General features: G+C 45.9%; 1 protein-coding gene across 14 annotated transcripts in view; it reads left to right on the top strand.

Annotated features, from left to right (window-relative positions):
- Bcat1 (branched chain amino acid transaminase 1) overlaps positions 1-19,243 on the top strand; it is a 126,844-nt gene that overhangs the window by 38,567 nt on the left and 69,034 nt on the right. For all 14 annotated transcript variants that reach the window (XM_029564962.1, XM_029564966.1, XM_029564967.1 and 11 more), the window contains 3 exons: positions 2,166-2,366; positions 6,690-6,800; positions 9,903-10,022. In XM_029564962.1, coding sequence (XP_029420822.1) covers positions 2,166-2,366; positions 6,690-6,800; positions 9,903-10,022 — 432 coding nt within the window. The remainder of the gene's footprint in view (positions 1-2,165; positions 2,367-6,689; positions 6,801-9,902; positions 10,023-19,243) is intronic.

The following is a 19,243-nucleotide window of genomic DNA, read 5'->3' on the forward strand; positions in this document are numbered from 1 at the left end:
GTCATCTTTATTTTTTGAGACAGGGTCTTTTGTAGCTCCATCTGGCCTAGAATTTGTTATGTAGACCAGGCTGGCCTTGATCTCACAGAGATCCCCCTGCCTCTGCCTCCCAAGTGCTGGGATAAAAGGTGTGCACCACTGTGCCTGGTGAGAATTTTTTTTATTTGAATTTATTTTATTTAAAAAAAATTGTATTTTATGTGTATGAGTGTTTTGCCTCCCTGCATTTATCTAAGTGCACCCACAGGCAGGAAATGCTCCTGGAGATCAGAAGAGGGCATTAGATCCCCTGGAACTGGAGTTATAGGTGGTCCTTGGCCGCCATGTGGGTGCTGGGAACTGAACTCCGGTTCCCTGCAAGACCAGTCGGTGCCCTTAACTGCTGAACATCTCTCCAGCCCCCACTATCTGCCTTCAGCCCCTCATGTTCTGTCTTCCTATTTATTTCCAGACCTTTCTTGCCTTTGAGTAACCTACTGGTATTCTTAGTCTAAGAAATTGTGGGTTGGGGGCCACATCTTTAATCCCAGCACTTGGGAGGCAGAGGCAGGGGGATAGTTTGAGGCCTGCCTGGTCAACGTAGGGAATTCTAGGCCAGCTGGGGCTACAGGGAGACCATGCTTAAAAAAAAAAAAAAAGGAAAGAAATTGTGAGCTGGGACCTGGAGATGCAGCTCAGTTGGTAGAGTGCTTCCTTGGGGTGTAAAAATATAAAAAGCCCTGGGTGGATCCCCTGCACCAGATAAACCTGGAAGGGTAGCACACACCTGTAATTCCAGCATTCAGGAGGCGGAGGCCGGAGGATCATGAGTTCAAGGTGGTCCTATGTAGAGTTCTATGCTGGCCTGAACTACATGTGACTGTGACAGGAAAAAAAAAAATCTTTGCCCCCCAGGGGACTTCGTGGACTGCGTTCAACAACCGCTCTCAAGTTCAGGGTTAGAACTGCGGCGACTTGTGCACGCTTGTATCATTGGTCATTTGTGCTGGTCAGACTGGCTCTGTGGCGAACGGCCCTGTGATGTCGTTTCCTAAGCCCTTGTCTCTGTGTCTTCGAATAGGAGGGCTTTTGTTCTTCATCTCCTCCTCCCAGAACAGAGGGTTTGTGTCCGAGACTTCATCCTCCCCGTGTCCATCTTCAAAGAGGAGAGCACGTCTCCTCGCAGGGCATCGCAGCACATCCGGAGGAGGCGCAAGGCTTGTGTCAGGACTGCTCTGGGCAGGTGCAGTGCCACCGCCGGGAACAGTGGCTTAGTTTTCAGGGATGTTCTGTGGTTTTGTGGTCACTGTGTGCAGCACCGTGTGGATCCTGGAGGTATCCCTTCTTTCCAAAGTGCTGATGGGAATGAAAAGCGGTGCTTCCCTTTCTGCACACCTTCCACTGCGTTGCCCCCCACCCCCCGCCCCGAATTTTGGTTTCTGGATTCCCAGAGGCAATAACTGTAGAGGTTTTGTTTGCCTGGTACTTAATTTTGTAGCTTTGGCTGGCCTCAAACTTGTGGCCTTCAGCTCCTGAGTGCTGGGATTACAGACCTCGTGCAAAGTTAAAATGTTTTTATTATATTAGTTTATTATGTGTTGTTATTATTATTTTTTTTTTCTGTTTTTTGAGACAGGGTCTCCTTGTAACCCCAGCTGACCTGGAACTCACTATGTAGAGCAGGCTGCCCTTGATCTCACAGAGCTCTGTCTGCCTGCTTTTGCTTTCCAAGCACTGGGATTAAGGGCATGCCTGCTTGTTTGTTTTGAGACAGGGTCTCCTGGTAGCCCTTGTGGCCTTGAACTTGATATGCAGACCATGCCTTGTATTTGGGTCATCGGCTGTTTTGGTTTGGTTTTTAGATATGGTCTTTTGTAGCCCAGGCTAGCCAAACCTTCTATGCAGGGACTCTCCATATAACGTTGAGCTTCTGATCCCCCTGCCTCTACCTCCTGAATGCTGGGATTACACACTTGCACCTCTACATCCTTTGGTACTGGGCTTCTGTACATGCTGGACAAGCACTCTACTGACTGACCCACATCCTCAGCTGCCCATGGTGTTAAATTCTATGCTAGTTGCCGACATGATGACGTTGAAGGATGATGTCACATTTGGCCCCCTGGATCTTCTGGCTCAGTGTGTTTGGTCACTTTTCTTTCATGGTACTGATTTTTCTCCCCCAGGCCAAAGATCTAATCATCACTCCAGCCACCATCTTAAAGGAAAAACCAGACCCCAGTAGCTTGGTGTTTGGAACTGTGTTTACCGATCACATGTTGACAGTGGCGTGGTCCTCGGAGTCTGGATGGGAGAAACCTCACATCAAGCCTTTTGAAAACTTGTCCCTGCACCCTGCGGCCTCCGCCTTACACTACGCGGTGGAGGTGAGTACACGGGAACCACGGGAGGTGCTGCTTCTCATTGAGCTCAAACAGCACATGACGGTTTATTAATACAGTGCACGTTACGTGACCCCTGACACTGGACTGTCTTCTGTTCTAGAAGAGGTTCAAAAAAAGTCCTTTTGAACTAAGATCACATAGTATGGTGGGCAGAGCCAGGGTTCAGTGTGGGGCGCCTTACTCATTATGCAACCCTAAATATAAACTTGAAAATCACTAAGGGGCTGTTTCATGAACTTGTTCAGAATTGTAAATGCTGATTGTTTGGGAAACATAGTCACCGCCCTACTGTACCTGCAAAATGATGAATTTAATGTTCTTTTAAAAATTAAGATAGGGTCTTATATAGCCTAGTTTGGCCTTGAACTCATTGTGTAGCTGAGGCTAGCCTTGAACCCTAGCTTCTCTTGCTTCCCAAGTGCCAGGATTAGAGGTGTGCACCACCATGCCAGGCTGAGCATTTCATTCCGTTCCCAGGCGACTCTTAGTGGTGTTTCCTTGCCTGAGCTTTGAATTGCTCGTACCAAACCATAGTCCCTGATGAACAGCAGATGGAACGGTCTTTTCCCCTTTCGAGGGGGCTGCTGGTGGTCTGGTGGCATCTAGGACCCTGCACTCCTCGGTCACCACAGTATCTGATTTCCAATCAGTTTTGAAGCCAACTCTCAGGAATCACAGTCTGATAACTGCTGCCCTGTAGGAGGTAAATTTGGAAGAATTAAAGACATTTTTTAGAATTAAAGAAGATTTTTTGGCCACTTTCAGTTTTGCACATGTAGATGAAGGGCTGGAGAGATGGCTCAGTGGTTAAGAGTCCTGGCTGCTCTTGCAGAGGACCTGGGTTTGATTCCCAACACCCACATCTCGGCTAACAACTGTGTGAAACTCCAGTTCCAGGGGATGTGATGCCCTCTTCTCAAACATTGTGCAATATAGTGCACTTATGTACATGCAGGCAATACACGTATACACATAAAATTAAAAAAGTACTTCAAAAAAGAAAATATAGGTGAGTTGGAATTCTAGTTTTGAGATATGGCTGACCTGGAACTCCCTATGTAGCCCAGCTAGCCTCAGACTCAGGATAGTCCTCTAGCTTTAGCCTCTCAAATGCTGGGATTACAGACCTGAACCACCATGCCTAGCCAAGCTTGGTTGGGTTTTAGTCATCAGAGCAGCTTAAAAAACATCTCAGATCTGGGAATGTAGCTCAGTGTTAGAGTCCTTAAAGAGCTTATATAAAGCCCTGTGTTCTAGCCCCAGCCTGAAAAACATAACACAAACAAAAATCTCCCTCAAATTACTGATATTCTTTTAAAATATGTTTTATTATTTTTATTTTATGTGTATGAGTGTATTGCCTGCATGTATGTGAGTGCACCTGTGTTGTGCAATGCCTCGGAGGTCAGAAAAGGGTGTTGGATTCCCCTGGGACTGGATAAAGGACGGTTTATAGCTGCCATGTGGGTGTTGGGAATCAAATCTGGATTCTCTACAAGAACAGTCAGTGTTCTTAACCTCTGAGCCATCTCTCCAGTGTACTGCCTGCATGTATGTAAATGCATCCATGTCGTGCAATGCCTGCGGAGGTCAGAAGAGGACATTGGATCCCTTGGAACTGGAGTTACGTGTGGTTGTTAGCTGCCATGTGGGTGGTGGGAACTGAACTGGGGTCCTTTGCAAGAGCAGCCAGTGCTCTTAACCTCTGAGTCATCTCTCCAGCCCCTTATTTTTATTTTTTAAGGTTTATTTTATTTTTAAGATTATGTGCATGTGTGTGAGTATGTATACATGAGTGCAGGTGCCTGTAGAGACCAGAGGCAGCAGATCCCTCTGGAGCCGGAGTTACAGACTGTTGTGAGCCGCTTGACATGGGTGCTGGGTATTGACCTCAGATCTTCCACAAGAGCAGAGAGCACACTTCATGTCTATCTAGCCCCTTGTTTTCCTACTTTTGTGTGACAAGTTGCTCCTCAGAGTGCTTGAGGTACAGAAGCACCACTGTGCCTTCGCCAGGAATTCATGAGTGGCACTAACTGCTTTTTTCACAAAGGCTATTTTTACTTGAAAGGTCATGGGACAGTTATTCAGATTTAGGCATTTAGCATATGTTTTCTTGAAAATGAACTGATTCTGTTGCTTCAAATAAAATGATGGCACAACTTGTTACCTATCATAACATTCTTGCTCAAGCGAAGATCGAATTTTGAGGGCTAAGGATGTAGCTCAGTTGGTAGAGCACATACCTAGCATGTATGAAGCCTGGGGTTCAATCCTCAGTACCAGGAAAGAGAAAAGGAGTGGCTGGAGAGGTGGCTCAGTGGTTAAGAGCACTGGCTGCTCTTACAGAGGACCTAGGTTCAATTCCCAGCACCCACATGGCAGCTAACAACCATCTGTAACTCCAGTTCCAGGATATCTGACCCCTGTCTTCTGGCCCCTATCGGTACTGCATACATGTGGTGCACATACATACATGCAAGCTCAACAGTTATTATAAATAAAATACAGTAAAAAGAAAAGAAACACCATAACTAGAATTTTCTATACACTCTATCACTTTGAGCTCTTAAAAGGCCTGCTGCTGGTGTTAGTGGGGACACTGATGGTATGAACCTCTCAGGCTTTGTTTGCGTAGCTCAGAGAGTCACTGGCATCCAAAATCATTGTATGTTGCAGACTTATGAAATGGATAAAGGTCTATTCAAAGGACAAGCTCTGTTATGAGGTCAGTTTCAGGTATCAGTGCAGTTAATCTGAACTTGTCCTCTGTATTTTCCTTCTAGTTTGAAGGGACACTCAGGGTGTCATTGAGAGAGCCAGGAGGAGAGAGGGAGGCAGTGGTCATTCTGAGGCAGAAACTTACCTTCTCTTCAGTGAACATGCAGTTAGGCGCTGTGGGGAAGAAATCTTTGCGCCTGTGATTTATGTCCCCCGTCATTTTATGTGAAGGTGGTCAGAATAGTCTTTGGTGAGCCAGGCCTTGGGACGTTAAAGAGGAGTGTCTCCAAATACGCTAATTTGGGCTCCTCCCTCCTCTTTACTCCCTTTTCCTCCCTTCTCCTTCCCATCTCCCTCTCTCTTCCGCTTCCCTGGACTGTCAATCTCACTTAAACTACAGCTCCTACCCAGGAGGAAGTGGGTGGAGGTACCTTCCCTTCCTGCTCTACAGACTTCGCGGGGCCAATCTCCATCGAGCCGTGGGCTGGTCCCTTGTCATGAACCCATTCATGCTGGGCATCCCTTCCCCTTATTTCCTTTGGAGTTGAACCCCAACCAGTGGACTCGTGGGGCAGATAAATTTAATAAATGAACAGACTGCAAACGTCATTGATAACGGCATTAGCTTTCTCAGTGACATTTTCCTTTAAGGAATCATTCCTTGTCCAGTTTTGAAGTGATAGTAAGTGGAATCCATGTATTGATCTGGAAAAATCTATCAGAAGTCCCTTTCCACATTCCAGATACAGGCCAGTGGCAGATATAGTTTTCCTGTGTGCCACAGCCATGGCAGAGATCGGGTGTAAAGGTGGAGGGGAGATGTGTGCTAGCCCAGGAAGCTTTCAAAAATCAAATGAATATTCAGATTTCTCAGATGCTTTATCTAACCCAAGGAGATCGTTAGGTATTTTTTTTCTCACTTGAGTTGTTAATGTCATGAACTACTGCATTAATTTCTTGTTGCTGAAGTAAAAGCACTTGCTGCACAAGCCTGATGACCTGAGTTCCATCACCAGAACCCACACTGCAAAGTAAAGATCATTCTAGTACACGTGCTCGCTCGCTCTCTCTCTCTCTCTCTCTCTCTCTCTCTCTCTCTCTCTCTTACACACACATCTCTCTCTCTCTCTCTCTCTCCTTTCCACTGTGGGTTCTGGTGATAGAACTCGGGTCATCAGGCTTGAGTAGCAAGTGCTCTTACCTGCTGAACCGGTCCCTGAATGAATTAGTTTAAGCGGAAGGATATGTGGGCACTTGCCTGAGCCTGAGTCCACAGAGATCACCTTCAATCTCTTTCTGGCCACACGGTAGTGGTGGTGTTCCATCCCCATAGGCTGTGTTATGCAGCTGAGTGGCTCCTGCTGAGCAGAGGATAGCCAGGGTTCCCTCAGGTGCCGCCATTGAAAGGATCCTTCCCTCTCTTTTTTCCTTCCTTGTTACTGCAACATATTCTGTCAGCTGATTAACCCACGTCCAGAAGAGATCAAGGGCAGCAGCTCTGGCTGTCCCCTGAGGCAGCAGCTGTAGAAACATCTCAGTGTTGCCTTCTTTCGCTCCTTCTAAGCCTTTCCCTTTGATCCTCAGCTGTTTGAAGGCTTGAAGGCCTTTCGAGGAGTTGATAATAAAATCCGACTGTTCCGACCAGACCTCAACATGCACAGGATGTGCCGATCTGCTGTGAGGAGCACTCTGCCGGTATGGAAATTTGTGTTCCCTTTCATCCGACCAATTCTGGGTTTGCCATGAAAAAAAAAATGACTTCTGAATCATTGCATCGGTGTTCAATGCAAACTGTATGAGTACTGACTTTATATATGATCGCCTGTGATTAATGAGGTTAAAGAACAGGGACATGGCCGGTTCCGTGTGGCCGCTGCACAGAATTTCTGCATCTTCAGGAGTGTCTGGGAGTCTGGTGTGAGAAAGAGAAGACTTAGGAAGAAAACAGGTCTGAAGCTAAAATAAGATTTCAAGGCTGCATGAAGGAAATGATCATATGAAAATAGAAGACAACGCAGGGCAGGCATTTGTCTAGCTGTACGTAATAGCAAGTAAAACTATGCGGTAAAATTTTGTTTTTTAAATTTTTGTTACATTAATTAATTAATTAATTTGGTGTAGAGGTCAGAGGACAGCTTTGTGGAGTCCATTCTGTCTTCCCTCCATGTGGGTCCTGGGGACCGAACGCAGGTCCTCAAGCTTGTCAGCAAGTACTTGCACCCACTGAGCCGTCTTATTGGCCCTCAGTGATGTTATAAATGATTATTTTCCCAAGTTTTGTTTGGGAGACATAAAAAAAAAATGTCCACCAAGATGGTTTTCATATCCATTGGGTCTTGCCTGTAGCCTAGCTTGTTAAGATTCAGAAGTGATTTTGAAAGGAGTGTGTTTTATACCGTATACTTCTAGATAGGAGGTGACGTGCCTGGCTTCCATCCCTGACACAGGGTGAGGTTGCTTTTCAGGACTAAAAGACGTTTCCTGTCTTCTGCAGATTCAGGTCAGCAAGTACACGGGCTGTTTTATTTTGTTCTTTTTATTGATTTTATGTGTATGAGTGTTATGCCTGCCTGTAGGTAAGTGCACCTGTGTCACGCAATGCTCACGGAGGACAGAAGAGGCCGTTGGATCCCCTGGAACTGGAGTTGTGGACAGTTGTTAGCTGCCATGGGGGTGCTGGGATTCGAACCTGGGTCTTCTGCAAGAACAATCAGTGTTCTTAACTGCTGAGCCATCTTTCCAGACCCCCGTTTTTTTCTTTTAAATATTTTATTTTTATTTTATGTGTATGAGTGTATTATGTGCATGCATATAAATGCACAGTGTTGTGCAATGCCTGCAGAGGTCAGAAGAGGGCGTTGGATCCCCTGGAACTGGAGTTATGGATGATTGTTAACTGCCATGTGGGTGCTGGAGATTGAACCAGGGTCCTCTGCAAGAGCAACCAGTGCTCTTAACCGCTGAGCCATCTCTCCAGCCCTCATTGGCTATTTTTTTCTTGTTGCTATGACAACGCACCTGACCAAAAGCCAGTTAAGGTAGGTTTATATTGGGCTGACAGTTTGAGGGCTCACAGTCCATAATGGTGGGGAAGTCCTGGTGGTGGGTGGCTATTAGGGAAATGTATTAGTTCAAAAGCTTATTGAAAAATACACATTGTGTATGTTTGTGGTGTGTGTGTGTGTGTGTGTGTGTGCACATGCACATTTGTACAGTTAAAGGCTATATAATAAACACAGTGCCAGATAGGGGAAACCTCCCTTCAAGTTGTTAGTCAGCGTAGTCCAAGAGATTCTCCAAATTACACAGGCTATTCCTACAGCCCTGGATTGCCTCCCAGAATTTGAAGATAAGACCCTATTGCTGAAGATAGGACATACTTTGGACACAGGATTTGGAGCAATGGAGCTGGAAATGACCTGGAACCTTCCTCCTTGAAGACTAGCTCCTATAGTATCGGAAGATACTATGTAAACTGTCAAGGAGAAAACCAGTCAATGATCCCATCCAGCTGTAAAATCTATGAACCACAGCAATGACCAGCCCAGCCAATAACCTCTACTGGTGCAGTAGTGACACTTTTATGTTGGGTACATAGAAGCTGTCTAATTGGACTTATAGCCCACTCAATGGGAGGGAACTCATGAGTGATACTGTAAACACAGCCAAACACACATGGCTAGAGGTCACATGTCATCGAGAAAAACCCACTTTTGTCATATCCATAAACCAACGTAATATCTTACTTTACTCTTTTAACTTAAAAAATATTTTATTTATTACTTTTTATTTTATGTGTATGACTGTATTGCTTGTATGTAGGTAAGTGTATCTGTGTTGTGCAATATCTGTAGCGGTCAGGAGAGGGTGTCAGATCCCCTGGAACTGGAGTTAACAGCCAGTTGTTGGCTGCCATGTGGGTACTGGGAACTGAACTCAGGTCCTCTGCAAGAGCAGCCAGTGCTCTCAACCCCTGGGCCGTCTCTATAACCCTCTATTTTCCTTCATGATTTGTGTTTTGCATTTCTTGGGTAAGAATTTTTTTGGATCTTTAAAAATGTAGATACTGTCTATTTTAAAAATAAAAGTCATATTTTGTTGCATTTGACTGTAAAATCTATTGTAATTGATTCAGAATATGATAAGCAATCACAGATGTCACTTTTTAAACAAAAGTCCTAGTATTTTGTTATATTTGAGTGTAAAATCCAATTATAACTGCTATGGGCATATAAGAGGTCACAGATGTCCATTTTAAAATTAATAATAATATTTTGTTACATTTGATTATAAGAGCCAATTATAACTGATGTGGAATATGGTAAGTAGGGACTGTAAGTTTTTTCCTTTTTCAAAATTCTACTTTATCTATTTATTCATTTATTGGGGGGCAAGTATGGCGGTCAGAGGACAACTTGTGGGAGTCAATTCTTTCCACCATGTGTGTCCTGGGGATTGAATGCAGGTCATCAAGCTTGGCCGCAAGCGCCTTTACCTGCTGAGCCATCTCGCCAGCCTCAAGGAAGCTCTTGTTCTTATCTTTCCCATATGATTATTTCATACTTCTACAATTATTTTTGGGAGGGATAGAGTCACAGAAAAATATTTTTGTTTGAGTTTATTATGGATGCTTTTCCTACTGTTTTATGTTGCTAGAGAGTGAATAAAAAGCCCCAGCTAATCGGGACTGTGATTAGCTGGGGCTACACAGAAGGCGTGCTGCAGTTTTGCTCTTGGTGATGATCTAACGGCGTCACGGCCCTTTGTCAGCAGTCATTGGGGATTTTGTCCTTCCAGGTGTTTGACCAAGAGGAGCTTCTGGAGTGCATCCAGCAGCTAGTCCGGTTGGATCAAGAGTGGGTCCCGCACTCCACCTCTGCCAGCCTCTACATTCGTCCCACGTTCATCGGAACTGAGGTGCAGCCTGACTCCCTGTTTGGGGGAATTTTATTTTTATAATTTAAAAAATTCTTGCAAAAATTATTGATGTATTTATTTTGTGTGTGTACTTTGGGCTTACGTGTGCTGTGGCACGCATTGGAGGTTAGAAGGCAACATTTGTGAATCAGTTCTCTCCTTCAACTGGATCCTAAGGATTGGACTCAGGTCGTTAGGTTGACAGCAAGAGCTTTTACGCACTGAGCCAACTCAGTGGTGCAAAACACCATTTTTCAGTTTGCAGTGCTGGGGGTTGGACCCAGGACCTTGCACACCCTAGGCAAGCACCCTACCACTGAGCTCCACCCCTAGCTCCCTTACTCTTACTTGAGCTTTTAGCATGTGTTTGGAATGAGCCCCTGTCCCATCGTAAATGGCTCCTTTCTGTCCCCCTGGTCTTCAAGGCCAGCTTCTCTGTGAAAGGTCAGATAGTAGTTATTTTTGATCTTGGGGTAGTAAGGTTTCTCTTACAATAACTAGTAGTTGTAGAAAATTCACTGGGAGCAATTGAAGGAGATGGGGCAGTGATGTTCACCTTCCCCATCAAGACTGATACCGGTCCTGAGGTTGCAAGTACCATGCCTCCACTGAGGCAGCACGGCTCTGCGGTGGGTTAGCTGTAGAAGTTTTGGTGGAGAGAGGCCCAATTTTATTTTCATTATCCTGAAGTCTAGGCATTTCGTGGTAAGGATTAGGAAGGGGGTGTACCCTTCCAAATAAAAAATACAGAGCTGAGCGTTGTGGTGCACACCTCTAACCCCAGCACAGAGGCAAGCAGATCTCTGTGATTTCCAGAGACATGCAGACCTCTGTGAGTTCCAGGCCAGCCAGAGACCTTGTCTTAAAAAAAGAGAGAAAAAGAAAAAAAAAAATGCTGAAAATATAATCCGTTTGTGAAGGGACTTGAAGAGCTAGACAGATGATTTCAGCAACAGCCTTAAAATTGCTCAAAAGCCCTGGCTTGACAGCAGGTGCCTTTACCCACTGAGACATAGTGCCAGTCCTGAATTTAAAAAAAAAATTATGTGTATGAGTGTTTTGCATATGTAAGCGCCCGCAGAGACCAGAAGAGGATGTCAGATTCGGAACTGGAGTTACAAATGGTTGTGGATTGACATGTGGTTGCTGGGAACCAAACCCCAGTCCTCTGCAAGAACAGCTAGTCCTCTTAACTGCCAAGCCATCTCCCAGCTCCTGGTTCTGAGTTACTATATTATGAATGCTTTGCAGTTGCCCAGCCCGTGACTCCCTTTGCCTCTATGTTCTATAGTCGCCTTTCGATAAGCAGAAGGCTTCAACTTTTGTTTCATATTTTTGAGACAGGGTCTCATGTAGCCCAGGCTGGCCTCAAAATTGCTACATAGCCCAGGCTGGCCTTGAATGCTTGATCCTCCTGCTTCTACCTCCAAAATGCTGGGATGACAAGTGTGTGCTAACCCACCTGCCTGGCACATTTAATTGTAATGTAGTTAAATTTGTTTCTGCTGTGTGATTGTATGTGTGTGTGTGTGTGTGTGTGTGTGTGGTATGTGTGTGTGATTGTGTGTGTGTGATTGTGTGTGTGTGATTGTGTATGTGTGTGTATGTGTGTGTGTGTGTGTGAGATTGTGTGTGTGTGGTATGTATGTGTGATTGTGTATGTGTGTGATTGTGTGTGTGATTGTGTGTGGTATGTGTGTGTATGTGTGTGTGGTATGTGTGTGTGTGATTGTGATTGTGTGATTGTGTGTGATTGTGTGTGTGATTGTGTGTGTGTTTGTGATTGTGTGTGATTGTGATTGTGTGTGATTGTGTGTGTGTGGTATGTGTGTGATTGCGTGTGCGTGGTATGTGTGTGATTGTGTGTGTGATTGTGTGTGTGTTTGTGATTGTGTGTGATTGTTATTGTGTGTGATTGTGTGTGTGTGGTATGTGTGTGATTGCGTGTGCGTGGTATGTGTGTGATTGTGTGTGTGATTGTGTGTATGTGTGTGATTGTGTGTGTGTGTGATTGTGTGTGTGTGTGATTGTGTGTGTGGTATGTGTGTGTATGTGTGTGTGGTATGTGTGTGTGATTGTGTGTGTGATTGTGTGTATGTGTGTGATTGTGTATGTGTGTGATTGTGTGTGTGTGTGATTGTGTGTGATTGTGATTGTGTGTGATTGTGTGTGTGTGGTATGTGTGTGATTGTGTGTGTGTGGTATGTGTGTTATTGTGTGTGTGTGACTGTGTGTATGTGTGTGATTGTGTATGTGTGTGATTGTGTGATTGTGTGTGTGATTGTGTGTGTGTTTGTGATTGTGTGTGATTGTGATTGTGTGTGATTGTGTGTGTGGTATGTGTGTGATTGTGTGTGTGTGGTATGTGTGTGATTGTGTGTGCATGGTATGTGTGTGATTGTGTGTGTATGTGATTGTGTGTATGTGTGTGATTGTGTGTGTGTGATTGTGTGTATGGGTGTGCTTGTGATTGTGTGTGATTGTGTGTGTGGTATGTGTGTGATTGTGTGTGCGTGGTATGTGTGTGATTGTGTGTGTATGTGATTGTGTGTATGTGTGTGATTGTATGTGTGTGATTGTGTGTGTGTGAGTGTGTGTATGTGTGTGATTGTGTGTGTGTGAGTGTGTGTATGTGTGTGATTGTGTGTGTGTGAGTGTGTGTATGTGTGTGATTGTGTGTGTGTGAGTGTGTGTATGTGTGTGATTGTGTGTGTGTGAGTGTGTGTATGTGTGTGATTGTGTGTGTGTGAGTGTGTGTATGTGTGTGATTGTGTGTGTGTGAGTGTGTGTATGTGTGTGATTGTGTGTGTGTGAGTGTGTGTATGTGTGTGATTGTGTGTGTGTGAGTGTGTGTATGTGTGTGATTGTGTGTGTGTGAGTGTGTGTATGTGTGTGATTGTGTGTGTGTGAGTGTGTGTATGTGTGTGATTGTGTGTGTGTGAGTGTGTGTATGTGTGTGATTGTGTGTGTGTGAGTGTGTGTATGTGTGTGATTGTGTGTGTGTGAGTGTGTGTATGTGTGTGATTGTGTGTGTGTGAGTGTGTGTATGTGTGTGATTGTGTGTGTGTGAGTGTGTGTATGTGTGTGATTGTGTGTGTGTGAGTGTGTGTATGTGTGTGATTGTGTGTGTGTGAGTGTGTGTATGTGTGTGATTGTGTGTGTGTGAGTGTGTGTATGTGTGTGATTGTGTGTGTGTGAGTGTGTGTATGTGTGTGATTGTGTGTGTGTGAGTGTGTGTATGTGTGTGATTGTGTGTGTGTGAGTGTGTGTATGTGTGTGATTGTGTGTGTGTGAGTGTGTGTATGTGTGTGATTGTGTGTGTGTGAGTGTGTGTATGTGTGTGATTGTGTGTGTGTGATTGTATGTGTGTGATTGTGTGTGTGTGGTATGTGTGTGATTGTATGTGTGTGATTGTGTGTGTGTGGTATGTGTGTATGTGTGTGATTGTGTGTGTGTGTGTGATTGTGTGTATGTGTGTGATTGTGTGTATGTGTGTGCGTGGTATGTGTGTGATTGTGTGTGTGTGATTGTGTGTATGTGTGTGATTGTGTGTGTGTGTGTATGTTTTAAAGTAGGCATTTCAGCAGGCTCTTGATACATCAGGTTTCTGTAGATGAAGGCTGTTTATGGACTTTCTACCCATAACTTTCTTTTTACAAGTATAAATGTAGCTTGTTGACCCCTTTGCCTTTCTGCAGGTCTTGTACGTGTAATGCCCTCCTTTACCTGTGCCCTCATTCCCTTACTACTCAGCTGGGGTGGATTTCCCTGTGTGACGGATGCCTTCTGTAGCCCTAGATGTTCTGGAACTCACTGTATAGACCAGGCTGCCCTCAACCTCACAGAGCTCTACCTACCTCTTCGTCCTGAGTACTGGACTGACGGTGTATGCCACCACGCCTGGCTTTATTATCATTTATCTGGACAAGTCTCATCATGTACCCCACTGGACTAGAACTCACCATGTAGCCCAGACCGGCCTTTGTTTTCTGTTTCCCACCGAGTCGCCACTCTTGCCTTTTTCTGTGTGCGAGCTCGGTCTCACGCTGCCGCCCTCACTGGCCTCAAAGTTGCATCAATTCTCCCGCCTCTGCTCATGGAGTCCTTGGATTGGAGGTGCACACCACCGAGCCTGGTCTTTTATTCGCTTTCTGGTCTGCCCAGCCCAGTGCTTGACTTAGTGTTTGGAATCTCAAGGTCAGGTTCTGGGGGTAGTGAGGAGATCCTGGCCAGAGAAGCTGCCTAGTCCAGTGAGGAGCCTCCCCCGTGTGGTCCTGTGGCGCCCGCACCAGCAATGCCTTTTCTGCAACTGGCCAGACAGAGCAACCCTTTGCCTTTGCAGACCCCACAGCTACCCAGCCCTGCCCTTTCCGTGGGAAAGCAGCTCTAGACAGCTCACAAATGAGCGAGCATGTTCCTAGAACACCCATAAAGCAAGAGCAGGCTGCCCTGTGCGGCTCCTGCCCTGGAGCCATTAAGCAGGGTTCACTATGATTTTTCTGAGCGGGACACGCTCTCTCTCTTCCTGGATATCTCCCTGACTGCCACTCCTGTGTCAGCTGAGAGCAGACATCTTCACTCAGGGTTGATTTGAAATGTAACAACCCATGCTTCCTGGATCCTAAGGTCACAATTCCCGAGAGCTCATTTTCACGATCACAACCCTGAGTGTTGAGTTCAGAGTATCCACAGTCCTTTCAATGTTGACGTCATCTCCCGGGCCCATGAAATGCCCGTTTCTGCTGCTTGATAAAGCCAGTGACTGGAGCGAGGGGGAAGAACTGCGTTCGGTGACTGCGGGATGATGGAGACAGAGCTCTGCTGCCAGATCAGCCTCCCCACTGCAGGCAGGAGCTGAGGAGCAGCAGGTATCAGATAGTGGTATGGAAGGAGGGGGAGGAGGCCCGTGTGCTGGACAGCTTCCGTTGGCACCTTGGCAGTATGCGAAGAGGGACCCTCCGTTGAGGCAGCCCCTCTGTCACATTGGCCTGTGGCCATGTCTTCCAGGTATTTTTTAAATTGCTTGTTGATGTGGAAGAGCCCAGCCCACTGTGGGTGGTGCCACCTTTGGGCACTGGTCCTAGGCAGGCTGAACAAGGGCCAGGGAAACAAGCCAGCAAGCAGCCCTTGGATGTGGTCTGTGCTTCAGCTCCTGCCTCCAGGTTCCTGCCTTGATTTCTTACACTGACTCCCCAGTTGTAAGGTGAAATAAATCCTTTTGTCCCCCAGCCTGCTTTTGATCAGTGTGTGATCACAGCTATACAAAGTAACTAGGACAGCTGGTAAGGAGGAGGACTGGGCAGAGATCTTCCAGAAGTCCAGGCCCATGTCCTGACGCTCCTTGACCTTCTGGGGTCTCCGGTGCCTGTGAGGTGTCTTTAGCCCCAAAGGTGACAGCCCAAAAAGGGGCAGATAGTGTGGGAGGTCAGGGTGAAGGTCGGGGTGGAGCTTTGTCTTCTTCCACTGTCAGTCTTAGGTCTAAATGTGGAACCATTGCTTTTGGAAGTGACCTTCAAGTCCTTCCAACACCTATCATCTGCTCCCCTGGCAGAGCTGTGATCTCCAGCAGAGCCATTGGGGCCACTCCTGTATCACCCGGCTGTGTGACTTTCAGATTTAGCAACCTTTTTCTTTCTCCCGTGAGATGGAGTTTCATGTATCCCAGACAGACCTGGAACTCACTGTGTAGCCCAGACTGACCTTAACACAGAGTGACCCTTCTACTTCAGATTCCCGAGAGCTGATTACAGACATGTGCCACCATGCCTGACTCTATAGCCCTTTTCTATAAAAAATGTCTTACTAAGGTGGGTGGTCATTCCACAATTACTTGCTAAAAACCTGGAGTGAAATGCAATATGAAGACCTGGGGAGATGGCTCAGTGGTTGACAGTGCTGGCTACGCTTTCAGAGGACCCAAGTGTAGTTCCCAGTACCTGTGTTAGGTGGCTCACAATTACCTGTGACCCTAACTCCAGGGGAGTAGTGGCACACGCCTTTAATCCCAGCTCTTGGGAGGCAGAGGCAGGAGGATCTTTAGTGAGTTCGAGGCTAGCATGGTCTACATAGCAAATTCCAGACCAGCTGGGGCTGCTGGGAAATCCTGTCTCAAAAAGACCAAAAAAAAAAAGATGAAAATTGTCTTGCATGTTATAGAGTTTGCTGGTTGGCAAAATGTGAAGAAAGACTGAGCTGACGTAAGTCAGAGTGGCAGGCTCTTATTAGTCTACATTTGACAAGCAGGATGTTATGGCAGTAAACACAAGCAGCTAACCTGATTTAGGGGTGTGCGTTTCCTGGAGTGACATCTAAATGACATTTAAGTTGAGGTTGAAGTGTTCATGGAGCTCAGGATGGAGGGAAGCTGAATGTGATTGGCCACAGTCTGGGTGATTAAACCCCGTCATTTTTTTTCTCTGTGTTTGGAGGCTGGCTAGTTTCTGGTAAGGCCTGTTCTGTGCATAGTTCTGTGCACAGCCTGTCATGTCCTCAATGACAGCAGGGGAGAGACTATCGGTATCTTTTTCCCTCTTTATGGGGACCCAAGTCCAACTGGGTTAGGGCATTATTTGGAGCCCATATAATGTGACCCACCACCTCATAGTAACATACTGGGACATGATTTTCCATCTCCGTTGTCCATGTGACTGGATTTGGAACTACCTAGGAGACACGCTCCTGGATGTATCTGTGAGGGGGTTTCCAGAAAGGTTTAAACTGACAGGGAAGACCCACCCTGAACGTGGATGGCTGGGCTCCCCACCCAAATAGAGGAGAAAATGAGCCAAGCACCAGCAGTCACCTCTCCCTGCTTCCTGACTGCAGACACAATGTGGCCAGCCGCCTCACTTCCTGTGCCATGATGGAGGGCGTGGCTAACTGAACTGGAAGAAAGCCTTTGTTCTAGTTCGATTTTCTGTTGCTATATACAGCACTGCTCCATGCAACTTTGGGGAGGGAAGGATTTACTGGGATTACACTTCCAGGCTACGATCCATGACCCAGGGAAGCCAGGAGCTCATGACAAGAACCTGGAGGCAGTTATCATTGTTACTTTTGTCAGGCGTTTTGTTACAGCAATGAGAAAAGTCACATTAATGCAGGGGCTTAGGGCTCCAACAAATGTCTAATGCTGAGTTGTTCTTTCTGTCCTGCTTCGAACCAACTAGCTGAACCTGCTGTTCCTCTTTTTGTGACCCTCACAACATTCAAGGCCCTGTGGACCCCTGGGTTCACTACCTGATACCACCCCTCACAGATTCTTTACCATTTCATTTCTTGATTTAATTTTAAAAGATTTACTTTTATTATGCGTATGAGTGTTTTGCCTACATATATGTATGTGAACCACAGCATGAGCACCCACATAGGCCAGAACAGGGCATCAGATTCCTCCCAGAACTGGAGTTACAGACAGATGTTAGCCACCATGTGGCTGTTGGGAACCAAACCCAGGTCCTATGCAAGAGCAGCCAGTGCTCTTAACCACTGAGCCATCTCTCCTGCCCCAGTTTTTTTTTGTTTTTTTAGAAACAAGGTCTCATGTAAACCCAAACTTGCCATGTAGCTGAGGCTGGTCTTGAACTCCTGATCCTTCTGCCTTAGCCTCTCAAGTGCTTCGATGACAGGTGCATGCCACAGAACCCTGCTCCATTTTCTTCTTTAACTAGGTAACTTTTGTGTTTTGGTAAGAGCGGTTACAGGATTACAAGACAAACCAGGCTGCTCTTTGAGTTGTTTCGACGTGAGCTTCTTTCAGAAGCACCAGCCTTCTGTTTCCCCTTGCCCGGGCAGAACCACCCTCAGGCCCCGGCCTGTGCTCTGTGCCTCTGAGGCAGCCTGTAGACTCATGGTACTTCTCAGCTCACTGATTCCTTTCTGTAGTCCTTCAAATACCTCTGACATCTCTGCTTCTTTGCGAAAGCATTTCTGACTGACCCAGAAAGAAGGTGGTGATGTTCACTGTGAAATGCCTCCTTTTTTCCCATCATGCTTAGGTGCCATCCTTCTATGCAAAGTGCAAACGGATTTGATTACTGTGAAGCTTAGCTTAGTAAAAGTCTCTCTCTCCTTCTCTCTGTATCGTCTCTGTGTGTTTGTGTACAGACACATACATATAAACATATTTGTGTTTTCACCACAGTCGGTATGGGCTTTTGAGCAGTACTTTACACCTTTTGTGTATTTACTCGATCCATGAGGCTGGCGGAAAAGAATAAGAAATCTATAAAAGTATTCGGGGGGTGGGGGGGGGGATGGGGGTGGGGGGCCTGGAGAGATGGCCCAACAGATTTATTTATTTTTTGTTTTATGTGTGTGTGTCTTCATGTATGTAAGTGCACCACGTGCATGCAGTGCCCATGGAGGTCAGAAGAGGCCATCAGATCCCCTGGAACTAGAGTTATAGATGGCTGTTAGCTGCCATGTCAGTGCTGGTATTGAACCCGGGTCCTCTGGAAGAGCAGCCAGTGCTTTTAACAGCTGGGCCATCTCTCCAGCCCCTCAAGAGAGTTCTTTTTCATGGGAAAACACAATGTAAGTGATAGGTGGTGCCTAAGCCGTGATCCACAGCAGAACTTGAAGAGTTCCCAGACATGCGTGAACCCAGTTTAAGTCTCAGAAAATAGGAAGTTAGTACTCTTAAATACAACTTTTGTCATCATTGAAAAATGCTAACCTGTAGCTTAGCTGTTGCTAAGGATAAAAAATTATCTGGATGCTTTTACTAGAAGTAGATTGGCTGGTTAGTTTCCCATCGGTGCTCTCTGCTGCCACCTAGTGGAACAAAAGCAAACTGTCTTGTCAAGGTCAGAGGAGGAAATTTACAAAGTAAAATATTTTGTTTTGTTTTGTTTTGATTTTTGTTTTTTGATGTAAGGTCTCCCTGTAACTCCAGCTGGCCTGGAACTTGCTATGTGGACTAGGCTGGCCTCGATCTTACAGAGATCCGTCTGCCTCTGCCAGCGCGTGCTGGGCTTAAAGGTGCGCGCCACCACCCCAGGCAAGGTAAAATTTACAACAGGAAAAAAATGTCTTGATTTTAGCCGATTGCTGCTTCTTTGAATATATTGCAAGTTGCATAAAATACTTGTGTACGCATGCCAAGTGGGAAGTGTCCCAGGCATTCATGTGATAGGTGTTAAAATGCTATAATTAGGTTGTACGAAAATGCAATAATTTATTCAGAAATTGAGGTGCAGCCTTGATGATAGGCTGTGCAT

This window comes from Nannospalax galili, unplaced genomic scaffold, assembly GCF_000622305.1.
Source record: "Nannospalax galili isolate Female #2095 unplaced genomic scaffold, S.galili_v1.0 scaffold917, whole genome shotgun sequence".
In the NCBI taxonomy this organism is placed as follows: Eukaryota; Metazoa; Chordata; class Mammalia; order Rodentia; family Spalacidae; genus Nannospalax; species Nannospalax galili.